The 26,062-nt window shown below is 45.6% G+C and overlaps 1 protein-coding gene across 2 annotated transcripts in view; it reads right to left on the bottom strand.

Annotated features, from left to right (window-relative positions):
- Window positions 1-26,062, bottom strand: part of TRIM71 (tripartite motif containing 71) — a 110,883-nt gene that overhangs the window by 9,040 nt on the left and 75,781 nt on the right. For both annotated transcript variants that reach the window (XM_085847502.1, XM_085847503.1), the window contains one exon: window positions 13,079-13,213. In XM_085847502.1, the coding sequence (XP_085703628.1) occupies window positions 13,079-13,213 (135 nt within the window). The remainder of the gene's footprint in view (window positions 1-13,078; window positions 13,214-26,062) is intronic.

Raw genomic sequence — 26,062 nt, 5'->3', positions numbered from 1 at the left:
AGAAATCCTTGTCAGGGCGGGGCCAACACAGTGGTTCAAGTCGACGTGCCAAAGAGGGCATGGGGAAACACACGTTGCTCTGCTTGTTCTGCTCTCAAGTCCCTCCCCCGTGGGAGAAGTATAAAATAATTACACATAAAAAATAATTATATATATATTAAAAAATTATATAAACCTCTGATCTGACCCGCCTTCTTCTCTGTGCCCCTCTTCTCTGGCCCGCCCACTTCTCTCGTCTGGCTTGCCCACTCTTCTTCTGCCCATTTTCTCCCATCTGGCCCGCCTCTTTGATCTTGGAGTTACGGAGCGGAACGGAGTCCTTGACTGAGCGGAAGAGCCAGACGGAGTGCAATGAGATTGGATTAGCATTTACACGTGCAGACCTCCATGCTCATGTTAAGGCTATTCCTCTCGCACGTTCTTTCCTTTGTTTTAGAACCCCCCTGAAACATCTTTACCCCTTCCTCTCTGCATTACACCTTATCTGCCAATCATCGCACCTCCTCTAACAATGCACATTAGACACCTCAGTTTTTCCTCCCCCATTCTGCCTCCTCAGCGACTGGGTTACGTTGGTACGTCGACCTCGCAAGGTAACAAAAGATGTCGCAAACATCTCATAGTGTCTCTGTGTCTGTCTATACACACATTTAATATATATATATATATATATATATATATATATATACATATATATATATATATATACATATATATATATATATATATATATATATATATATATATATATATATATGTATATATCATAAGATTGCAGAAATTCAGTATCGGGTTTGCACTGCACTGTGTCCTCTTTAATAAAAATTTGCATTCCCTTTTTAATAATAAACCTGTGTTATAAATGTACCCAGCTCGTAGCGTCTTTTCCCGATTGGCTAGCACAGTCCGCATGCAGTACAGCCGGGAAGTTCTGCCCCCAAAAATTTGCTCCAATTAGCCAGTGTGTACTCGCAGCTCCACTTGGCTGCACCTGATCCAGTGAGTAATTAGAGTATGCATTGAGGGCACGAGGCCCCCCTTGCTGTGGCTATCCACAAGTAAGGTATCACGCGAGGTAGTGTAACCTGACAGGACTAGCAATACCAATGGGCGCTTGTAGTTGCTTTGCAACCCGTTGGAGCACAAACGTATTTGTGCCCGATGGCCTCAGGACCAGGTGTTCGAGAGGAACTGGAGAGTTTCCCCTCATGGTCCAAATCGAACCCTGGATCCGTAACAGCATTATGTATGTACAGTGCCTATAGAAAGTCCATACCTTTCAAAATTCTCACCTTTTGTTGCCTTATAGCCCGGAATTAAGTTGCATTAAACCAGTTTTTTTCCACTTTTATTTACACATCGTAACCCACAACTTCCAAGTGAAAAACAAATTCTACACATTTCATAAAATTAATTTAAAATACAAAACTAGATTATCTCGGTTGGATAAGTGTCCATGCCCCCCCCCCCCTCACCCTTTATAATAGCAATTGTAAATGAGCTCAGGTGTAACCAATCACCTTCAAATTCACACACCAAGTTAAATGGCTTCCACCTGTGTTAAATTGTAGTGATTCAGATTACTTCATAATAAAATCAGCTGTTCCTGTAGGTTGCCTCTGCTAGGTAGTACATTTCACAGCAAAGACTCAACCATGAATGCCAAGGAGCTTTCAAAAGACCTCTGGGATAAAGTTTTGGAAAGGCACAAATCAGGGGATGGGTATGAAAATATTTCAAAGGCCTTGAATATCCCTTGGTGCAGAGTCAAGACAGTGATTAAGAAGTGGAAGGTGTATGGTACCACCAAGATGCCTAGATCAGGCCGTCTCACCAAACTGGATGACCAAGTAAGGAGGAGACTGATCAGATAGGCGACCAAGAGGCCAATGGGAACTTTGAAAGAGCTACAGGGCTTCACGGCAAAGACTGGTCACTGTGTGCATGTGATAACAATATCCCAAGCACTCCACAAGTCTGGCCTGTATAGTAGGGTGGCAAGAAGGAAGCCATTACTCAAAAAGCCCACCTTGAGTCCTGTTTGAGGAATGCAAAAAACCACTCTGGAGATTCTGAAGCCATGTGGCAAAAAGTTTTGTGGTCTGACGAAACGAATATGGAACTTTTTGGCATAATATGAAAAATGTTACGTTTGATGCAAACCCAGCACAGCAGATCACCCCAAAAACACCATCCCTTCTGTGAAGCATGATGGTGGCAGCATCATGTTGTGGTGATGTTTCTCATCAGCAAGAACTGGGGCATTTGTCAGGATAAAAGGAAAAATGGATAGAGCAAAATTCAGAAAAATCCTAGAGGAAAACCTGCTGCCTTTGCAAGAAAGCTGAAATTGGGATGGAAGTTCACCTTTCAGCATGACGACGACCCAAAGCACACAGCTAAAGCTACACTGGAGTGGTTCAGGAACAAAAAGATAAATGTCCTTGAGTAGCCCAGTCAAAGCCCCAACCTAAATTCAATCAAATATCTGTGGCATAACTTGAAGATTGCTGTCCATCAACACTCCCCAGACAACTTGACTGAGCTTGAACAGTTTTGTACAGAAGAATGGACAAATATTACCCAATCAAAGTGTGCAAAGTTGGTAGAGACCTATCCCAACAGACACAGCTGTAATTGCTGTCAAAGGTGCTTCCACCAAGTATTAACTCAGGGGGAGTGGACACTTATCCAACCAAGATATTCTAGTTTTGTATTTTTAATTAATTTTCTGAAATTTGTGGAATTTGTTTTTCACGTGGAAGATGTGGGTTACTATGTGTAAGTAAAGGTGAAAAAAGTCTGAATTAATGAAATTTAATTACAGGCTATAAGGTAACGAAAGGTGAAAATTTTGATCGGGGAAGAATACTTTCTATAGGCAGTGTGTGTATGTTGTGTGTTTCATCTATCCCTCTAAGAGGATTTTACCTAGAAATCTGAAACCTTCAGGGATTAATGAGGACACCCTGAAGTTGTGTCTGTGGAAGTTTCTTTTGATTCAATCAAGTTTTGAAATTTCCGCCCATCCTTCCCCTTTTATTCCTTTGGGGAAGGGGGTGGGGGGGGGGTGGAGCGGTGTAATGGGAATTATCCGAGCTAAAAAAACACAATATATGAAGAATGACCAAATTGAGGTTTTTGTAGCAACCCCCTTCCCCTTTCCCCCCCAACAGATTTGGTTTGTTACTTTGGAATATCAGGACAATAACTGATAGGTTGTGTGTTGATCTAACTGGGTACATAACTGCTCTCAAGATCAATTTTATGACTGGTGATACTGTTGGACCCCACTATTCGTGGGGGATATGTTCCTGGAAAATGCCGCGAAGGGCGAATCCGTGAATAGCGGGGAATTGTTTCAATGGAAAAAGGGAGGATAGGTTCCTGGCGTTTAGTCATTCATGAGGGAAAATCAAAAATCCCATGAGAAACCGTGACTCCGCCTGCGAAAAACCATGAACATGCAAGCAAAAAATCGTGAAATTGTGAAAAGAAGAAAAAAAAAACAAGCAGTCATAGACTGGTACTTATGAAATCGTCAAATTGACCTCTGACCTTGTCCAATTAAAGCTGTCTCTAGAGAAGGTAGCGATGCAAACCAGAAGTTTCTACGATGATTCTGTACGAAACCATCAAAAATCGAATGTTTGACCTCACTGTGGCCTTGACCTTTGACCGATTTTGACCAAAATATAATCAGAGCTAGCCATCACCCTCCTGAATCACGTGGTGTAATTTGACTTTGGTAGCTTCTTCCGTTGTCGAGTTACTGCGGATTAACGTAACGTAAAGTTCATACTCGACGGCCCCCACCCCCCCAACTCGAAAGGATGCCGGGGCGAGCGCGATGACGTCAGTGCGCACACGAAAAACCTCGCCACGTGATGAGCTGTGACGCGGTGGGTGAAATATTTTTATACAATTTCAAAACGTCTCCAAAACATCCGATTTTTACCAGAATTTCGACAACCGAGTGTTAAGCGTCCTAAGCGATCTCAAAAACCAAAGACAAAATTAAAATCGAAGTTGAAACGAACTCGTAACGTCGACCGAAGCAAAAATACTCCATTTCTCCACAGAAATTTACGGAATTATTTAATATTATTTTATCAAAGTCATAAAACCGTAATATTCGGCCATCCACAAACAATCTTTACACCATCCGGCGGCTGAGCGAGTCAGGCATGCGACGATAAGCTTTATTGGGATGAAAAATGACTTTTCAACACCATCTTTATCGAAAACACCATCAGCGCGCACACGCAAAACCTTTACGTGACTCAACGACGCGTCTGCTCGAGCGGGCTGCACCACGTGACGAGCCGTGACGCGGCGGGTGAAATATTTTTATACAATCTTAAAACGTCTCCAAAACATCCGATTTTTACCAGAATTTCGACTGATGATAGCTCCTTCGTCTTCTCTCCAGTGGATGGTGAAGAAAGAAAGATTTAATGGCGCTGAGCTGTTACGGCTTCAGAATGACAACGGAAACGGCAAGCAGAAAAGGAATACTCGTTCGTTGCAGTCGTTGTTGTTTAACCAAACAAACGAAATCAACTTCGCTCCAAAGTCTTGACAAAGTCGAACCAAAAGTCATAACGAAATAATGAAGTGTTGAGTGACTCGTGGATAGGGATGAGAAAGGTTTGTATGTAAGGGCGCGCAAGCTTCCAACATGTCGTCAAGACCAGCTCCCGCGAGTCATCGGGCTTTTTAACATACAGTGCGTTGATTGGCTCTCTGGAAAGATGCCACTGATTGGGTACCAGAGTTCACGTGTTTGAAAAATTTATGAATTATTGAGAAAATTAGTGAGTCACGACAGTCGTATAGAGAGAGAGAAAAAATAATACGATACAAGATTGAGGATTATTCTGTTGTTCTTCCTCAACTCCAAGCGGTTCTTCTGACCACGTGCTTGTCAAAGTGGACATCTCTCTGGCTGTTATTAGAGAACCACCTCACCACCGTCGAGTCTGGCATTTCACTCAAACCGACTGGCAGGGTCTCCAAGCAGCCATCAAGCTTCAAGACTAGTCTCCAATCTTTACCTTCTCCAACACCAACTCGTCCTGGGAATTCTTTCAAAGAAACGTGCTCTTTCATGCAAAGATTTATCCCCTCTCATCTTCAGTTGTCCTACCGTTGTTCACCCATGGTTCACTGAAGATTGCGGCGAGACAGTTGTCCTGAAACAACTTGCCTTTGCCTCATGGAAAGCAAACTCAACTGAGGGTAATCTCAGTTCCTTCCATGAAGCTCTGAACAATTGTGCATCTACCCTCAGGAGAGCCAGAAAACAACATCTTTCTAATCTCAAGTCAACTCTCAAACCTCTCTCCCTCCTCCAAATCCTGGTGGCATCTAATCAAATCTGTTTCTGGTGTATGTTCCCCTTCCATCCCTTCCCTTACCTCAAATGGACACACTGCTGATACATTACGTGAAAAGATTGAATGCCTAAACTCGGTGTTTGCATCAAAATCTTGTGTCCGAAACCCATCACTTTCTGGACCCACCTTACTCAGTCACACCCAGCTGTCCCTGGACTCTGTGTCCTTTTCTTCTGACAAAGTGGAGAGCTTGCTGTCAAACCTCGACTCAGATTCTGCAACCGATCCAGGCGGCATCAGCCCACGTGTCCTGAAAACCTGCTCCTCTGCTCTTGCTCACCCTCTCGCTGTTCTATTCACCGTCTCATTTGCTCAACGCCATCTGCCGTCTACTTGGAAATCAGCAAACATTACTGCCCTGCATACAAAAGGTGCAAAAACAGATCCCTGCAACTGCAGACCAATCAGCCTTCTCCAAATCATCAGCGAGGTTATGGAATCTATCATCGCTTCATACATTAAATTCTTCCTTTTCTCCAATGGCCTGATTTCTGATCATCAATTTGGTTTCAAACCAGGTCACTCTAACTGGATATGCTGCTTCTGCTCTCCCAACAATGGATGGAGGTCCTCGATGCCGGACATGAAATCAGAGCCATATCCCGAGACATATCGTATGCCTTCGATATGGTCTGGCACCCTGCCCTGCTCAACAAACTCTCTTCCTATGGTATCTAAGGCCATGTTCACTCATGGCTCGTAGACTTCCTCTCCTGTTGCAGTCAACGTGTGGTCCTAAATGGAGTCCTTTCATCCCTCATTCCTGTCCAGGCTGGAGTTCCTCAAGGTAGCGTTCTGGGCCCTGTTCTTTTTCTGGTTTTCATCAATGATCTCTCCAACTCTCTGGAAAATCCTCTGTCTCCTTTCTGATATCTCCACCATCTGCCATCCCATCTGTCATTCAGACCGGAAAGCAGCAGTTTCTTCGCTCTCTGCAGATCTGGATAAAATCACAAACTGGTCCAAGATGTGTAACATGTCTTTCAATCCTGACAAATCTCACACTCTCACTATGTCTCTCCAAAAGGACCGTTGAGAACCCCCCCCCCCTCACCCACTCCCCAGCTACTTTCTCAACAATCCTCTCGAAGAAGTCTTTTCATTCAAGCTTCTGGGTCTCACTATCTGCCATGATCTTTCCTGGGAAAGTTAAATTTCTAACCTGGCCTCCAAAGCCAGTCGCCGACTTGGAATTTTCCGCCGTGCAAAGTCCTTCCTCGGCCCACCTGAGCTCCTGACCACATACAAAGCTTTCGTCAGCAGCCTGATGGAGTAGTGCTCTCCCCTCTGGTGTGGTGCTCCTGCCTCTCACCTTTCTCGGCTTTATGCTGTCGAAACCAAGGCATTTAGGATTACTGGTATCTCCCACGGTGAGGCTGAGTCTATGGGCCTCTCGCTCTCACCACAGGCAGGTCGGTGGTCTTTCTGTCTTCTCCTGTCTCCTCTCTGGTCTCGCTCCCCCCTGCTCTCTCTGCGATTTGTCCCCCCCATATTTCCACAGGGTCCTCAAGGTCCACCAACAACCCCCTTCTGGTAAAACTACCAAAATCACGAAACACTGCTCACCTTCACTCTTTCATTCCTCTTTTTCCCGCCTTTGGAATAAACTCCCACACTCTCTTCAATCCCATTCTTCCCTCCAGGCCTTCAAAACAGCTGTTCACCACCACCTCTTATCTTCCCCCATCCAAAACCATGATATTTTCTAACCCCGTTGATCCACCCCAACCTCACCTTCTTCAAATTCCCTGCTTTCCTTCCTGAAAGTTCCTGTAGTGTGAGGTCCTGAAAGTCCCTGTTGTGTCCATCTTCTTTACACCGTGTACCCCACCCTATCCCTCACCATTCCACAGATCTCCTAATGTCTCTGTTCCCCACTGTTTTGTCCTTCCCACTCCCACCCCTCTTGTGTCCTGCCCCCCTTGTTGTCAGTTGTGTGTTAGCTCTCATACAAGTCTGGACAATGTATACAAAACAAAACAAAAAATCATTTAAGAACACGGTGTCATAGGGTAAAAAGGTAACAACTGACAAGTGGAATGAATAATTGCAAACAACAAGCAATGAATGAATCATCATGGAAAGGGGAGATGCAGGAGGGGAGGGAACATTTCAATCTGAAAGTAAGAGGGTTTGGTTGGGTTAGGTGGGAAGCAGACACATGACTGATGGTGCATGTTGCACTGGTAACATAGGATTATAAACAAATTGTTATTTGATCCCCAGACAACAAAAATAGCCATTCTTTACATCGATTTGTGCTCTGAACTTAAAACAGATCTTTGTTTCTCAAAACAGGTGCCAAGGAAAGATCAAGATTTCATGCATGTGAATGTGACTTGATCTTTGGTTTATCAGACAGACTTGGCTCAAAGTGGTGTGAACTGCTACTTCCAGTCCACGTATGAACTGGCTACGATTCTCCAAGTATCATCAGTGAAAAGGCAAAGTTAAAGCGAAAAATAAAATGATTTTGCATGACCGTCACAAATATACTGTGCCGAATGACCAAGGAATGGACAAGGAGGTCTATGATGAAGTTCAGGAAACAAATGAATGATTTACTACTATGCTTTATCACAAGAAAAAAAAATAGAGAGTTCATATAACACCTTAACCCACAGTGTTCAAGTCTATAAATCAATTGAAACAAAATAATGATTTTAAAGGTCATATAAAAAATAAATTGCAGAAGTTTACCGCTGTAGATGCCAGCGTCTTATGCACCACCTTATTCAACATGTTACATTAGCTCTTTGTGCCTGTTGTTTGTGTCCTTCATAACGTCCTTAAAAAACAGTAACTTTCCTGTTTGGAAAGATTTTCAATTTTGTTTGACTGCCAGACAGGTAGCCAGAATAAAAACATGATCTCACTCCTCTGCTCATGTGCAATTGGGACAAATTCAGAGACAATACTGTTAAACTACAGGTTCATGTTCCAAATATAACATTCATTTTAAATTAAGTTGTCGCTCAATTAAAACTGAGATTTGTACAAACGGAGAGACGGATAGACAGACAGAAGTGAACAAATTGCTTTACCCCACTTTGTGTGCGCAGGGTAATAAGGAAACGTAAATGCTCACGTCGTTGCCGGTACATGTTGCTCATTTACCTTATCATATATCACACATGCAACTGATACACAATTAAAATGCAGACACAAGGATATTTCAACGTGACTTGCAACAGTTGAATGACGTGCTGGGAGTATGTTCATAAGTAGTACTATATTACATACATTTATCTTACAAATACAGACACTGCACCGAACTACCTCACTTTGTTCAACAATGACCGGGGTTTTGAATTGGGCTTCCCAGCACCGTGAGCCATGGCATCAGATGGGCAACCCCACAAAGGCAAATGGAAGGGCATTAACAAATACATTTCAGATGTGATGAATGTCAAAGAAATATTTTTAAATTCCAGCTTTGGCGAGGATAATTATGGTTCCTTGTCAAGTTGCTGCAAATGAAAGAAGAATATGGTTGCGAGTAATGATTACAGTGAAAAGCTTGTGGTTAAGTTGATGCAATCGGTGCCGATTTCAACACGATGTTGAAGAGTCCGCATGTGATAATCCATTTGAGGTTGCCATTTGTATGCATGCAATACAAATTATATGACTAAAAGGAGAAGCATCCGTCAGTGTGTGTGATCAATACGCTTTATTCAAAAAGGGTTCCTGCTGTCGAAGAAGAAAGCATTGATTTACTTTGATTCACTTCGTTTGAGAGCTAATAATCAATTTCCATCGTTGGAAAGCTAATAATGGATTTACTTTGTTGGGGAGCTCATAATCAATGTACTTGGTTGGAAAGCTATTAATCGATTTACTTTGATGGAAAATTAATAATCGACTTACTTGGTTGGAGAGCTAATAATTGACTTCCTTCATTGTAAAAAAAATAATAATCGATTTACTTCGTTGGAGAGCTAATAATTGACTTCCTTCATTGGAAAGCTAATAATCGATTTGCTTTGTGGAAAGCTAATAATCGATTTGCTTTGTGGAGAGCTAATAATTGACTTACTTCATTGGAGAGCTCATAAACAATTTACTCTGTTGGAAAACGAATAATCGATTTACTTGGTTGGAGAGCTCATGATTGACTTACTTCAATGGAGAGCTAATAATCGATTTTATCTGTGGAGAGCTCATAATCAATTTACTTTCGAGAAAACTAATAATGGATTTATTTCATTGGAAAGTGAATAATCGATTTACTTTGATGGAGAGGAGTTCGTAATCAATTTATTTGGTTGGAGTTGTAATAATTAATTTATTTGGTTGGAAAGCTTTCATTCCTCTTTTTTCCCGCATTTGGAATAAACGTCCTCACTCTATTCTTTCCCATTCTTCCCTCCAGGCTTTCAAAACAACTGTTCACCACCACCTCTTATCTTCCCCCATCCAAATCCTCGATCTTTTCTACCCCCGATAATCCACCCAAGCCCACTTCCTTCAATTCTCCTGCTTTCCTTCCTGAAAGTCCCTGTAATGTCCATCTTCTCTTCGCCATGTTCCCCGTCCCATCCCCATCCCTCTCCCTTCCACAGTTCACCTAATGTGTCTGTTCCCCACTGTTTTGTCCCTTCCACTCCCGCCCCTCTTGTCTCATGCCTCCTTGCTGTGAGTTGTGTGTTAGCTCTTATACGAGCCTCCACAAGGTATACAAAAAAAAAAAAAAAAAGGCTAGTAATCGATTTACTTGGTTGGAAAAAAAGAAAGATTTATTTCCCTCGCTCTTTTGCCAATAGACATCCCACTTGCGGTTTAGAGACTTACAGATGTCCCACTTATGGTTGAGCTCGGCCGTTCTTGATTCTTGATTTATAGGATTGGGGTATCGAGAGCACGGTTCCCTATCTGGGGTGTGGGGGGAATGAAGGGATAATTTGCCAGGAAGGTTACGTGGGAATTGGATCTTCTTCTTCTTCTTCTTCTTCTTCTTCTTCTTCTTCTTCTGCTTGCGCATGACAGCTTAGCTGCCGGGGTAGCTATCATTTCTCGGAAGTGCGACTGTGTCGCTGATGCAGTGCCCCTCTACCAGTACACACTGGTACTCATTTCACCGCCCTCGGAAGGTTGATAAGCTGAGTCAACCCCCTGGTGTATTAATTCAGCGGCCAACGGGGCTTGAACTCAGGACCCTAGGATCCCAAGCCACCACCCTGACCACAAAGCCAACACCAGGCTCGCAGGAATTGGATGTAAGGACCCCACCAAAATTAACAATCTCAGACGACTTGTCGGCCTCAGGGTTAAAGGTTAGGAAGCGGGTCTGAGAATCCCCTTGTGACCCGGCCAGCAAACCCATAATAATAGTAAACACATTGAAACATGTGTCAGAAGTGATGGCAACCCCCCTGGTGTACTTATGCCAACGTACAAATACACTCACCTCAAAGCTGTCTATCCTGGGTTTGAATCGTGACGCAGCGATAAAATGTCCACTCCTGTGCTTCACAGATATGAGGATTCATCAGTGTGTGTGTGCCGACATTAGTTGCTGGACGATAAAGATCCCACGGTGTCTTTTGCGAAGAGTAGGCGAGCTATCGCCTGCACCCTGAACAAATTACTAATCTGTGCCGTGCAGTCTCGTTCTGCATACAAATGAATAAGAAGCAGTGTGTTAATGTATATATATATATATATATATATATATATATATATATATATATATATATATATATATATATATATATATATATATATATGTATATATTGTTACGGCTGTGGAAATTTGCACAACACCATAAAGGTCTGTAGTTCAGTTAGATCGATAAGTCCGTGTTCAGTTAGATTTCCCCACCGTTGTTTAATGGGTTTTATTCGTGTCACAGGGCTGTGATCCTTTGAGATAGCCGTTTTTCTTTACCATCGTTATTTTGGACCAACAACCACGATTTCCTCAAACCACAACAACCACGATCGCCTCAAACCACAACAACCACGATCGCCTCAAACCACAACAACCACGATCGCCTCAAACCACAGCAACCACGATCACCTCAAACCACAACAACCACGATCGCCTCAAACCACAACAGCCACGATTGCCTCAAACCACAACAACCACGATCGCCTCAAACCACAACAACCACGATCGCCTCAAACCACAACAACCACGATCGCCTCAAACCACAACAACCACGATCGCCTCAAACCACAGCAACCACGATCACCTCAAACCACAACAACCACGATCGCCTCAAACCACAACAGCCACGATTGCCTCAAACCACAACAACCACGATCGCCTCAAACCACAACAACCACGATCGCCTCAAACCACAACAACCACGATCGCCTAACCACCTTACCCGCTACACCAATCCCCTTCTCTACAAACCACATCACAACCCTCTCCGCTCATGTAAAATGTCTCTACGAAGTAAAGGAAACCAGAGGAGTTCCGATGGTGCGCGGATTTTCCCGCCTGCTTTTACCACGCTTTGGTGTGGGGGAAGTGCGATGCGGGTCAAAGGTCATGTGAAGGAGGGGCCTGATTTTGGGGGAATGAATCTCCCTGGACCTGTGCCAAGAATGATTCTCTCGGCCCCCGCGAAGCGCGCGGGGAGGGGGGGCGAGAGGGCACGTCCCTTTTCTGGAAGCTTCCCGCAGAGCTGGAAGGGGGGGGCGGAGCAATAAACAGGGAGGAGTGAGGCGTTGGAACTGGGGGATATAAGAGCGCGCAGGACGCCAAGTAAAGAGTTGTTGTTGTTGTTGTTGTTGGGGGATTTTTGTCGTCGTCGAGGTGGTGCCTTCTCTTTGGGCACGCCAAGTCGTGTGTGTTGTGTGCGGTGGTCCGGGTCGAGGCGCAAAGGACATGGATGGGAGGCGCCGCTTTGCAGCTCTGCCACGCAGCCTGCGCACCTGGGAGGAAAGCGCCGGAGAGAGCTCGCCCACCATCGCACAACGAGGGTGCAGGTAACCTGCAACGGTCTCGTGGGGTCCGTTCGGTCATCCAGGCTCCACGCCATAGAGGTCTACGGACCCTGTCTGGCACCCTTGTCTTTGGGGGTGGCCTATTCTTTCCTTTTGAATGAATATTGGTGGCACCGTGTCCTGTAAGTAAAAACTGTTAAGTGACTGGATGATTGCTTATAGGCGGTCGTAGTGCTTTCACCTTGCTCGTGTCTTTGCCCCCGTCCCGTGCATGATTGTTTGCCTGTATACGTGTTTTTGAATACCTGCACTGATTGCATGGCTGTATATGAGTGCTGTGTAAAATAAATGTGCTTGTGTGAATGTTACCCGTTAGTCGTGTCTCTTTCCCCCATTGGAACGCCATCTTGCATTGCAGAATATTAGTTGGGTTTTAAATACCCGTTAAATAGAATCGGATCCGGCGAGGTCCGGAAGGTCACGACTGAATTGTCCGTCCAGTGGGCGAGCAACTACTATTAGTGAAAAGCAGTCGTTCGCATGCCGGTGGGCACGAATTCGTAACAATATATATATATATATATATATATATATATATATATATATATATATATATATATATATATATATATATATATATATATACAGTGATAGATGAGCAGTGTGCAATAAAGTGTGATAATGTGTAAAGAAAAACAGGATGCATGTAAAAATCTTGTAGGAATGAATGCACACAAGAAAATAAGAGATAAAATTAAGAGAGATAAAATTTGATTCACCTTCCGCAAAAGTTCACCTTCACGCTCATCCAATGCCTGTCGATGAATGGCCATCACTGCTTTGACTTCTGTACGCACAAGCTGGGACTTGCTCTCAACTTGCTCCATCATAGATTGTGCAGTCTCCAATCCCAACTGCAATACCATTAAAAGGTGGATATGGAGGAGAGAAGGTGTGGGTATTGGCATAAAAAAGATGGTTTAATGAAAGCAGTAAAAAAAAAAAAAACAATCGGAAAAAGTGCATACATAATTGGTAGATATGTTACTGGCCAGTGAGAAATTAAACATGTACACATAAGATATTGTTCTGGTTATAAGACACACTCTACCCTTTATGAGGTCCTGCTCAGAGGGCTCCCTTCTTGCGGCGTTGAGGTCGCCAACACCACCTCAGTCTAATAATCACCCGGATGAGGCACATTTGACTTCCCAATTGCATGATGAACCTTCCAGCAAAGCCAGTTTCAGTACAAGGACACTGAGCATGCTCCGGTCCTCCACTGCAGCTTCAACACTTCCAAGCTATCACAAGTGCCTCGTGCTGCTGGATCAAGGCCTCGACGTTAAGGTTGTGTGCGATATCCGGTGTAACCTGTCCTATGCCTTATGTCCTTCACACGCAAATGCTTGAGCTTATCGGCTGCCCCTAAAATGACAAACAGATATGACGTCAAATAATAATTCTACAAACAATTCTGGCATGTTGTCACAAATATCTTGAGCTGGATCAACATTGGCCTGCTTGACGATATCGGTGTTTGACTTGGTCATCATTTGTGGTGGAAAATAATTGTAAGATATGAGATAAGACATTATTAGTGTTGCGGATTCGGGGTGGCGGGATTCTCACCCGAGTCTTGGCGCCACCCTCACCACCGCCGTCTCCGGGGTTTATAACGCCGGCTGGCTCGGCACAGGCCTCGGGTCACGCGTCTTCAATCGCGATACCAACGTAGTCCTGGACCTTACCAGTTGGGGAAATAGACCCCGGTTACAGACTGGTTTTGTCAGATGCCGAGCGTTTTCTGCCAGTCTGTAACCATTTTGGTTTTATATACCAATCAAATGGATCGTTCCTCGAGGCGACACAAATTAACTCAAAGTGGCAACTTCATCCGAATCAACCAGATTTATTGGGGAACTTCGGGGAACACAACACAAGCAAAACATTCACGACAATGTGTTAATTAATCTACAACCCGTTCTTAAATAGGGAACTATGGATTAAGGGTTTCGAGGGGGTCCCTAACGAGATATGCCTTAAACGACATGCAAACAAGACATAGACAGCATGCAGACAAGACTGAGTACTTGGTGATGTTTCATGGACGAGAGGAAAGTGTCAAAAGCACGAATGTCGCTCGTAACAAGCAGATGTCCACGGATTCGAGCCCCCAAGCTCGAGCACGCCGCGTGGCAAAATGGAGCTCGTCCTCTTTTTGTCGCAGACCTCACGCACGTACTCTCACGCGTTCAAACACCGCAAGGTCGACGGCACAAGACCGCCAGATCGGCGATGGGTTTCAGCTGGTCTCTCACAAGGTCTAGCATATAAGTCCAGGCCTGGCCTGTTCACCAGACACGGCCAAATCGAGGTGCCGGGCTCCGGCAGGCTGGTTCCATGGGATTCCAAGACATCGTCGAGCCATGAGGTGAGTAGGGACCGTCAGAGGCTCCGTCGTTAGACGCAGGTTGAACCTGTCGATCACCTCCTCTTGAAGCCGACTCCAGACTCACACAGCAGCCAGGTCCTCTCCCTCAGAATCACCACTGTCTCTCCTTCGTTTGCTCGCTTTGAAGCCCGACTGCTCATCCAGAAGATCGCGCCTTGACACCCGTCGCCTCTCTCCTGCATTCCCGCCTCGAAGCCCGACTCCTCAACTCCGTCCTCTCAGTTTCTTTCTCAGCAGAATCACCACTGGCTTTTCTTCTTTCTGCTTTCCTGGAAGCCCGACTGCCGTTTCTCTCACGGCAGAATCACCCCTCTCTTTCCTTTTCTTCACTTGCTTCTCAAAGCCGACTGGGCGGGGCCTCGTCCGGAGAGGGGGAGGAAGAAGAAGAAGCCCTCGGCACACCACCACTGTACGAACAATAAACATGCATCCTACACCTCCCGACACACATGTAAAGTCCATTTACGGAACAGCATGGCTAAACATGCATTTAATGGGGGATCTGAGCTAATCCTACATTTAGTAGCATACGAAGGGTCATTTCCGTAACACTGGATCAACATTGGCCTGCTTGACGATGTCGGTGTTTGACCTGGTCATCATTTGTGGCAGAAAATAATTGCAAGACATGAGATAAGACATATTAATAGCAATGGTCTCCCTGATCAGTGTGACCACTCATCATTTTCAAAAATGCCAAGGTGAACCAACGAAAAAAGCCAAGAATTCACAAGGTTTCGGAAAAGCGATGATATAGAAAACCGATACGCCAAGAAAACCTATAGAAAACCAAGACGCCAAGGTGAACAATGAATAGCCAAGATCTTGTGAAAAAAGCCAAGGAGTGGTCACACTGTCCCTGATGTGCAAAACATTCCCTCATCATCAAACACACTCTTTAGCCATGCCAACAAGTACAAGGCCACCGAGATGGACCAACGCTCTAAACATTGGCAACTTATCGACAATATTATCACTCACAAAGTCAATGTCAGGGAAGAGAGGCAAAATGAAATCCTGCATGGCACCGAGTGTTCCACAGACTATCGTTTTATGAGCGGTGCACGCTTACTCTGGTCCTGTATAAACAAAAATTAAAAATATCCTCAAGAAAAACAATGTTCTGCAGCATCTCAATGATCCTCCTCTATCCACCGCATTGTTACCTGCCATCCAATTTGAAATGAGTCACAAGATGATGAGGTGGTTGAAATTGTTAAAAAGCATTGGAATGAATTGAAAACTGGTCTGGTCAGGTCAGGTCAGGTATGGGAGCGTGCGCCAGAGCAGCACGTCGCTGCGTCCACTTTTCTCCGGTACTCCAGGGGCCTCTGTCTCACCATCTCCTAGGCAGATGCCTGGTCCATCCACATCTTGAGATGCTGATCAACCTGCCGCAACCACGAGGTACGTCGTCAGCCCACTGGCCTCCTCCCACTCACAAGGCTCCCTCGCTGAGAGAATCAGGTGAGCAGGATCAGCGTCAGGAAAACGAGCCAAATGTCCATACAGCCGCAGCTGACGCTCACGGACTATGCAGGTAACAAATGTCATTTGAGTCTCTCTCAGCAACCGCTCGTTGGACACAAAGTCCAACCAGCGATAGCCAGGGATTCTCCGAAGAGACCTGGTACCAAAAGAATTAAGTGTCTGTCTCATATCACTGGTCAGAGTCCAAGTCTCACATCCGTAGAGCAAGACTGGAAGCACCAAGCATCTGAAGACTCGGACTTTCGTCCTCCCACACAGGTACCGGCAGCGCCACACCCCATGATCCAGTGAATCCATGACTCCCCAGGCCTGACCAAAACGTCTATTGACCTCTGGGTCACAGCCAGCAGAAACATGATTATCACTGCCAAGGAAAGTGAATCTCTCCATGAACTCAACAGCCTCCCCACAAACAGGTACAGACAAGATAGCAGTATCTAATATGTCATTGAAAGCCTGGATCTTAGTTTTGACCCAGGAAAGCCGTAATACCAGCGGCTCTGACTCATTCAGCAACTCAAAGGCTGCCAAAAGGATATCCAGAGTCTCTGCAAAGATGACTGCATCATCTCCGAAATCAAGGTCAGAGATCTTGACATTCCCAAACAATGCACCGCAGCTTGATCTCTCTGACATCCTCCCCAGAATCCAGTCCATACAAGTGCTGAAAAGTGTGGGGGCCAGCACACATCCCTGACGAACTCCAGAAACAAATGGAAATAAGTTGGAGATGGTATCACTACATCTCACAGCACTCTATATACCAGAGTAGAGCTCAGACATCAGATTGATCAGTTTTAGTGGCACCCCACGAAGACAGAGAATCCTCCAGAGGGCATCCACATGCACTGAATCGAACGCTTTGCAGATATCAACATAGGCTGCAAGCAGCCCCTACTGAAACTCTCGTCGGCGTTCGGTGAGTACACGAAGTGCAAGGATACGGTCAATCGTTGACCTCTTTGGTGTAAAGCCTGGCTGCTCTGGACGCTGGTGCTCAAGCAGATGGTGGCGAACCTTATCAAGAATTATCCAACAAAAGACATTGCCCGGTACTGAGAGCAGCGTCACGCCTCGGTACTTGTTGCAGTCCTGGCGATCAACCTTCTCTTTCCAGAGAGGGAAAACAAGGCCCCTCTTCCAGTCAGTTGGGAGGATACCTGTGTTCCAGGCAGAGCACAGACCTGCATGCAATGACACGAGTACAGCATTTCCACCAGCCTTGAGAAGTTCAGCACGGATGCCACACATCCCTGGAGCTTGACCACATTTCAACACAGCTTCTGTTTCCACAAACAAAGGTGGATTACAGTTGATTGGACGGTCAGCAATAGGGATTGTACACCCCTGACATCCAGCTCAACAGCTGGTCGATCAGCCGAGTACAGCTGCTCAAAGTAACTGGTCCAGCGGGCCTTCAATTCGGACCCCTCTGTCAAGAGCCCACCACCCTCCACTCTAATTGCAGAACACTGAGGGACGGGCTTGGATGAACGCAACATGCGAATTCCCCTGCAAGCAGGATGAGAATCACTTGAACACAGGTGATGCTCTACCCCCTCACAGATTCCTCACACATAGGCCTCCTTGTGTACCCTCAGTGCACGTACAGTTTTACGCCTCAACTCCCTGAATAGCTCAGCTCTGCCATTAAGCCAAGCCCTGCGACTCTGGTCAATGGTATCCAGTGTCCCTCGAGACAAAATTATTTTTCGCCCAATGGTGAGTTCCAAGATATCCACTGGCAACATCAAGGATGGTGGTGTTGAAGGCATCCCACAGCTCTTCTGGATTTCCCAAAGCACCCAGACCCCCCAAATCTCTACTCGGTCTGTTCGCAAACTCCTCAGCTACCCTCTCATCCTTGAGCTTGCCAATATCCAGCCTCTGCTGGGATGGTACCATTCTCCACGATTTAAGCTGTAACTTCAGAGTTGCTACAACATGTCTGTCGTCGGTATTGAGGAACTGAGCACTCCAGTCGACTCTGCAGTTCTGGGTTGTCCTCCAGTGACCATCAACGAGCACATGGTCAATCTCCATTGCCACACCGTCAGCATTGGAATACCAAGTCCAGCAATGAGCCTGTGGGAGCTGAAACCATGAACCAGCCACCCTAAGTCCATGACTTCTTGCAAAGTCAAGGAACTTAGTGCTATTCTCGTTCACAGTTCCAAACCCATGGGGTCCAACACACGTCTCATAACCATCCCTATCAGTTCCAGTTGATGAAATGAAATCCCCCAAGACCAGAAGAGTGTCTTGCCTGGGTCACTGATCAACCACAGACTCGAGGGTGGCATATAATGCGTCCTTCATGGTGAGATCACTTGCCTCAGTTGGAGCATATACAGAGACCAGGGAAACGACATCTAAGGAGTGACAAATCCTTAGTCTCATGATACGCTCGTTGACCGGTGTTACCTCAATTATCATTGGAGTCAGCTTATTGGACACAGCCACAGCAACTCCTTGGGCATGGTAACCACCAGAGCGACCAGACCAATAGTAAGTGTTATACCCGCCATGATCTCACCACTCTCCAGTCTCCAAACCTCAAAGAGTGCTGCAATACTGATGTCCAAACGCTTGAGCTCAGATGATTTCAGAGACAGGTGATCATCCTCTCTTCGGGAAAGGTCCTTCCAGGCACCCACCTGGAAGGACCACCTCAGGTTCGCCAAAGGAGATTGCCTTCTTGTGGACGACACCTCAGCACCACCCTGACACACACTCCCGCAATCTGACCTGGGAAGTTTAACCCATGGTTTTCCTCCTTTCATCAGAGTGGGGGTCCCGAAGGCTTTGTCCCAATCCCGTCACCTGGTGAGCTACCCTGCGGTGGGCAGCGACACAGGAGGTAACCTCACGGAGTGGGTTTTCAGATTTCTTTGCATATTTGTTTTGTGGAGTGAAGGGATTTACGGTGGCCGGAGTGAAAATCCTGCAACCAACCTCCTGATCAAAAGTAGCCCAACTGCAGGAGGACGTCCACAGACACAGTTGGGCACTAGATATGGATGGGCGTTGGCTCAAAAGGAGCTTCTCCACCATTTGACAGGTGTTGTTTTTAATCCTGCTGGGTCTCCATATCATACACCCTCCTTTCCAGGAAACCTGGGCCCGTACCAGGAAATATGTACTGGAAATACATAAAAAAATGTATTTGGACCGAGATGTTTTCGTGGATCAGGTATTACGTGGCGGAGGTATGCGCTCTACAGAGTGCCCTTCTCGTTGCCTCCACCACAGAAGGTGAAGGAGGTAATGTTTTCACATCTGTTTGTATGTTTGTTTGTCTGTGTACAGGATATCTCAAAAATTTGTGGACGGATCCGGATGAAATTTTGTGGACAGGTTCGATGTGTAACAAGGATGAACCGAGTAGATTTTGGTGATCCAGATGCGGATCTGACTACATGAATTTTTTCAGTGATTCTTCACCTTTGAGATATCGGGCCAAAAACGACATCCAGCATGATATCTCAAAAAGTCGTGGACGGATTCGGATGAAACTTGGTCCAGATTTTGGGTGTGTGACAAGGAAGAAATGATTCAATTTTGCTGAAGATCCGGATCCGCATACAACTACTAGGATTTTGTAAGTGATTCTTCACCATTGAGAGATGGGGCTCAAAAATGATATCTCGCAGGATATCTCAAAATGTATTGGGCCAGATAAGTTATTGTGGATCAGGAATTGTGGGGCAGAGGAATGCGCTCTAGCGAGTGACGGTTTTAAAATGTTTTTTTTCTTGTTTTCACAGTTTTAAAAAGTAATAAATGCTTAAAAGAAATTATTATAAGTAATACCATTTTTGTGTTTTGTTATTTTGGTATGGATAAAATCCATCATGATTAAATTCAGCTCATGGTACATTCCACATGATACATGGTACATAGGTTGGAGTCAGTGTGATTACCGGCTACAGTACGTACTGTATACAATCCAAAAACCATGAGTAGCTTTCACCGAAAAACAATGTTGCATTGATATAAATATTTCAGTGATATGTTCAGAAACATTAATCTTTATAAACAGCTGTGTGTGATGGGTGGAAAAAAACATAGGCTCGGTAATTTTGAAAACACGTTAATACGGCAAATGGCTCGGAAATCGGGTGCTATTTCACAACTCACTCAGCACGGAGGAGCACGAAGCACTCGCTCAGGACGGTGGAGCGCAAAGCACTCGCTCAGGACGGCGGAGCGCGAAGCACTCGCTAAGGACGGGGGAGCGCGAAGCACTCGCTAAGGATGGCGGAGCGCGAACCACTCGCTCAGGACGGCGGATAGCGAAGCACTCGCTCAGGACGGCGGAGCGCGAAGCACTCGCAAAGGACGGCGGAGCGCGAAGCACTCGCTAAGGACGGCGGAGCGCCAAGCACTCGCAAAGCACGGCGGAGCGCGGAGCACACGCTAAGGATGGCGGAGCACGAAGCACTTGCTAAGGACGGCGGAGCGCGAACCACTCGCTCAGGACGGCGGATAGCGAAGCACTCGCTCAGGACGGCGGAGCGCGAAGCACTCGCAAAGGACGGCGGAGCGCGAACCACTCGCTCAGGACGGCGGAGCGCGAAGCACTCGCAAAGGACGGCGGAGCGCGAAGCACTCGCTAAGGCCGGCGGAGCATGAACCATTCACTCTGAATGACGTGGTGCGGAAAAAGCGTCCGCAGTGAGTGAATGATTCGCTCAGAATGACTCAGCGTGGTCCCGCTTTTGACTGGAGACCGCTCGGCAAGTGGTTTCAGCACTAATGCAAGCACTCCAATTAAACGATTGATAATTTAAGGAATGGCTGGCCAGGCTGTGGCTGCATGCCATATAGGAAACCTTTAACTTGAAATCCAGTCTTCACTGCGCATGCAGCAATTAAAGAAATGAAATGAATTCATTCAAATATATTTTATGCACAAAAGAGTAGCTGTTTAATGTCGAACAACCCTGGAGTCCTTGCAACGTTTAATCACCCGTGAAATAAACATTGCAGATAATCCGCCACCTTTCCTGTTCGTCTGTGCAGGTGTCACATGGTACATTGGTTGTGGTACGCGCAAACGTTATAACTATATTTTAAAACGTCCATTTTTCACCAAATTTGCTGTACTTCCCTGTAGAATACCTCAAGAAATACGAAAATCAAGAAATTCAAGAATACGAAAATATAGGTACAGATCTGGCAGAAACTATGAATGAGAAGTCCCTCTGGGGTACAGGGCGTGAGGTCAAGCAGTGAATGAATTAAATCAATTAGCTCGATGAAGCTGGTTAATTTTGGCCAGTTCATAAATTTTTGGTTCACTTAATATAATTCTCCAAACAGGAGAAAAAGATAAGTTTAATGCTTTGGAAATTTCACATTTTCTTCTGTATGTATGGAAAAGGAGGGAGAAAAATCGGCTTAGTTGTAGGACTCGTTATTTCATTAAATTATTAGATTTCACTCCAGATTTCACTTATTTCGTCCGGACGATATCCCATCCTCAACACTGAAATAATATTTCGATGATATACTTTAATTCGTCCGTGAGAGTAGATCATTGAAAATCACATCGTACAATGCATGGAATCGCTGCAAGCTCCTAATTTGAAAACTATAGCACTTTCAAAAGTGATGTACAGAGCGATTCGTAGCCGTGATAAAGAAGCATTCGATAATATGAGTGAGTAAAGTGAAGAAAAAAAAAAAACTTTATGTTTAGCAATCGTTGCGGTCTGTTCCAAGTCAAGGCATTGGTTGAGCAGGCCAAAAAACATGGCGGCCTCAGACCCCAGCGAGGTTACCCAGGAAACGCTTTAAGACCCAGAGAGCGAGGTGGTCGAGGATTGCCAGATGAAGGATATAATTAAATCCATCCATCCATTGGGACCATATACTGTGTGGAGCGTTGGTGCTGCCTCAGCAGTTTCCTTGGCTATTGGGCACAATCCTGGACGGGTCGCCACTCCAACACAGATATCATTAAATAAGGCCGTTAATTCTCTTCAAAAGGGATGTTTTAATTAACCAAAATACCCAATTTTCACTCTTGCACTTCCTTGGAGTTTTGTTCGTACACATGCAAAGTTTCAGGCTGCTAGGTTTTAATAGGCTGCTAGGTTTTGGAGTTATGGAGGAGACACACACACTCCCGTGTGTGTGTGTGTGTGTTTGTGCATATTGTTGCGAATTCGCGCCCGCCGGCGTGCGATCGGCCACGTGACTCGAATCGCAGCACGTCGCCCACCGGACGGACAATTCTGTCGTGACCCTCTCGGACTAACGCCGGGAGCTAGTCACGGGTGGGCCTTTCGGCCTCACCACTATCGTGCCAATTGGCCACCCGCGTGGTATAGGGTTGTTCGCCAAACTCGACCTACCTAAGTACCCACGTAGATGGTAAACCGGGCGATCGCACCTCGCCGCAGGTCGACTCCGGACACGGGCCGCTTAAGCGGTCCGTTCTGTGCTATCGGGATAACCGAGCGGTGTTATCGTCGGCCTCGACAGTTCCGATTAATTATCGGGCGTATTAAGCCCACGACGAACCTGTTACGTGAAGCAAGATGGAGATTCAACAAAGGGAAGGACGCAACGAAACGGGGAACAAGTTCACACAAGCACTTTATTCACACGACACACAGAGAGCACACATATACAGCCAAACAGGATCAGAATGCACATAAAGCAAATGCAAGAAGAAAAACAATAAAACAACGACGACGCAGAGCTACAACCGACTCAGACCGACACACGGCAACACTTATACAGTTTTACTTCACAAGACACGGCACCACAAGTTCCATACAAAAAAACCCGAAAAGAAATGGTGACTTCCCTTTTTGGGCCGTCGAGTCCCTCTCCTACGTCCGTCGACGTGGTCCTGCCTGGCCGCAACTCCGTGCCCTGGCGTGGTAGGCGAGTCCTCTCCTGCGTTCCTCGCGCCTGCATGTGTTGGCCACTCGATGCCACGGACCGAGTGTTTGGCGCTATCCCAGTGCGGATAGAGGGGGGGAAACGTGGATGCCCGAAGTCGGGAGAGGGGAATGGCGGACGCTCCTTCCCACCAGCGCGGTCTGGGAACCGCACCACAGCAGACCAGGCCAGCGGCCACCAGCAAGAGAAGAGGACGAGCGAGCCGGAGGACAGGCAGAGGGCAAGAGCAACCACCAAACCCGCTCCGCCCGTGTCCGACTTTTTATATCCTGGAGCTCCGCCCTGTTGCTCCGCCCTGCTCTTTGCTCCACCCCCCCCCTTCGAGGCGCTTCGAGAAAGGTCTCGAAGAGGGGTGTTCCTCTTCCCTGGCCGCGTCACACCGCGTATCCACCAATCGGGCGCCAGCTGCCCCACCCCGTTTCTCCTCCCTCACACCAAGCGTGGAGAAGAACGGCACGAAAAACAGGCGGGAAAAGCCCACCGAGCGTCCTCGTTGGTTTTTGTTTGAAATAATTCCCTATAAACAATGTGTTTGGGGCTAACTACGCATGTACTTAAGAGATATCTCACCTACGGGACCTGAATGGTGGTTTACGAATTTCCACAGCCGTAACAATATATATATATATATATATATATATATATATATATATATATATATATATATATATATATATATATATATATATATATATATATATATATATATATATATGTACATACATGCTGTATATATGCTGGATTTTTTGGAGTACAAGCCGAATTGGATAATTTTCCCATTTTTCTTTCCTTCATTCATGGATAAGTCGATTGAGAGTACAAGATGAAGCTCGTAGTGTAGTAGATAGTGGAAAAATCGTGCAATTTATGATACAGCATCAAATTTGGCATTTCTGTTCTGTAGGGCTTTCTGATCAAATCTGCCCAATTGGCCATTTGAAAATCCAAATTTTGAAAGAAAAAAAAAAAACTTCAAAAAAATTTGAAGTCACAGCTGGCTGAAATTCTTGAAGCGCAAGTGAACATCCCAGACAGAGAACCAAGGGGAGATGCAGTCATCATTGATGGCTCAGCACTTATCAATGCCAACCTCCACACACGTCAAAGATATTTGATGACTATGCTAAAGAGGACATCATCCCAAAGGTGGAATCCTATGGTGCCAGGTACGAGAGGGTGGACGTAGTGTTTGATGTGTACAAGAAGTCAAGTCTGAAGTCCGAGGCAAGGAATCAGAAGAAGAGTGACAGAAACCAGTAAGAACCCAAGTAACTGGAGAAGCTTTCTTCGGGATGACAGCAACAAGACTGAGCTGTTTCACTTCCTTGCGGAAAAGATATGTGAAGCACAGACGACAAGCACAGTCATAATCACAAAAGGAAAAGATGCCATTAGCAACACAAGGAAGTCACTGGATGCTGTGTCTCCATGTTGTCCTGAAGAAGCTCACACATGAATATTTGTACACGCCAGGGATGCAACGACGGATGGTAGCAAGTCCATTATCATTAAGGCTAATGACACGGACGTACTAGTCATAGCAATATCTGTACTGCCATCCTTACAGGAACTAGGTCTTGAGAACATGTGGATTGCTTTTGGCCAAGGAGCCAAGGCGCGATGGATTCCAGTCCATGACGTAGTTTCTGCAACAGGGCCTGAGAAAGCCAGAGGGATCCCATACTTCCTTGCGTTCACTGGATGTGACGTCGTGTCTGCCTTCCACGGTAAAGGGAAGAAAACTGCATGGCAGACTTGGAACATCTTTGATGATGTTTCTGAAACATTCACTAATCTCAGCCAGCATCCAACATTGATTCGTGATCTTGACTTTTTTGAAGTTATTTTTTTTCTTCAAGTTTTCCAAAATTTGGATTTTCAAATGGCCAATCGGGCAGATTTGATGAGAATCCCCTGGAGAACAAATGTGCCAAATTTGATGCTTGTACCATCATTTGCACGATTCCTCTCAAAAATTGCTGTTATCTGCCCCACTAAGATCAAATACTGTAGTTTGCAAAACTGTCATTCAGAACTGTAGAAGTGGTAATTCTTCCCTGACAGTGCAACGCATCACTGCCCCTTCCAGGGTCCTGAATATTAACAAGCTGTTTTGTGCATCGTATTATTATTTAAACTACTTTGTGAGACGACCTTTTGGACAAATTAGGAATGTAAATAGTTTCTGAACGTGTTTGTTTTCATACAGAGGTACATTCATTTCGAGTGCAACCTGTGGTTGCTAGTTTGCATCATTGCTGGGAGTGCAGCTGTGCCGCTGATGCAGTGCTCCCTGTAAGTGAGGGCAGGAATTTGTAACTTGTTCGTGACGATTGCAAATACTTACCGACTCTTCACGGACAACGTGAGATTTTTCACGTTCACCGACTAATGCCGGCGGACGAGACTCCCGTTTAACGTGCATCCGAGGGACGGCACACACATTGATTAATCATCTTGCCTGTGAAATGCCAGGATGACAGTTTATAGCTGGGTCGGGATTCGAACCCAAGCCAGACAGCCCTGACGCGGACATCCTGTCAGCCCTCATGTGGAGGTGCAATATTTAAATGAAGCTGCATAATCCATATCAGCATAGGCTCAACACACACCTTGGCTGTTAATTTAAACACAACATATGTGAATCGTCTTGGGCTTTGGCTTTGCCAGTGGGAACACAATGCTTGCATGTAGCTGTGTACTATCTCAGCACAGGGAGGTCACGGGCCGTATCACGGATATGAGATGTTGAGATGCTGAGATGCTGTGAGGAGCAACAATTGTCTTTCATAAATGCACGAGATACGCAACACATGATTAAAGCAATTCCATGTGAACAAACTATCCTACTGGGCGATCAATGATGGAACAGAAGCAATATTGTATCAACGCACAATTC

This window comes from Eptatretus burgeri, chromosome 11 (assembly GCF_056783735.1).
Source record: "Eptatretus burgeri isolate ZD-2024b chromosome 11, Ebu_testis_v1, whole genome shotgun sequence".
In the NCBI taxonomy this organism is placed as follows: Eukaryota; Metazoa; Chordata; class Myxini; order Myxiniformes; family Myxinidae; genus Eptatretus; species Eptatretus burgeri.
Note: the sequence above shows the minus strand (reverse complement) of the source record. Positions and strands in the feature narration are given on the sequence as shown.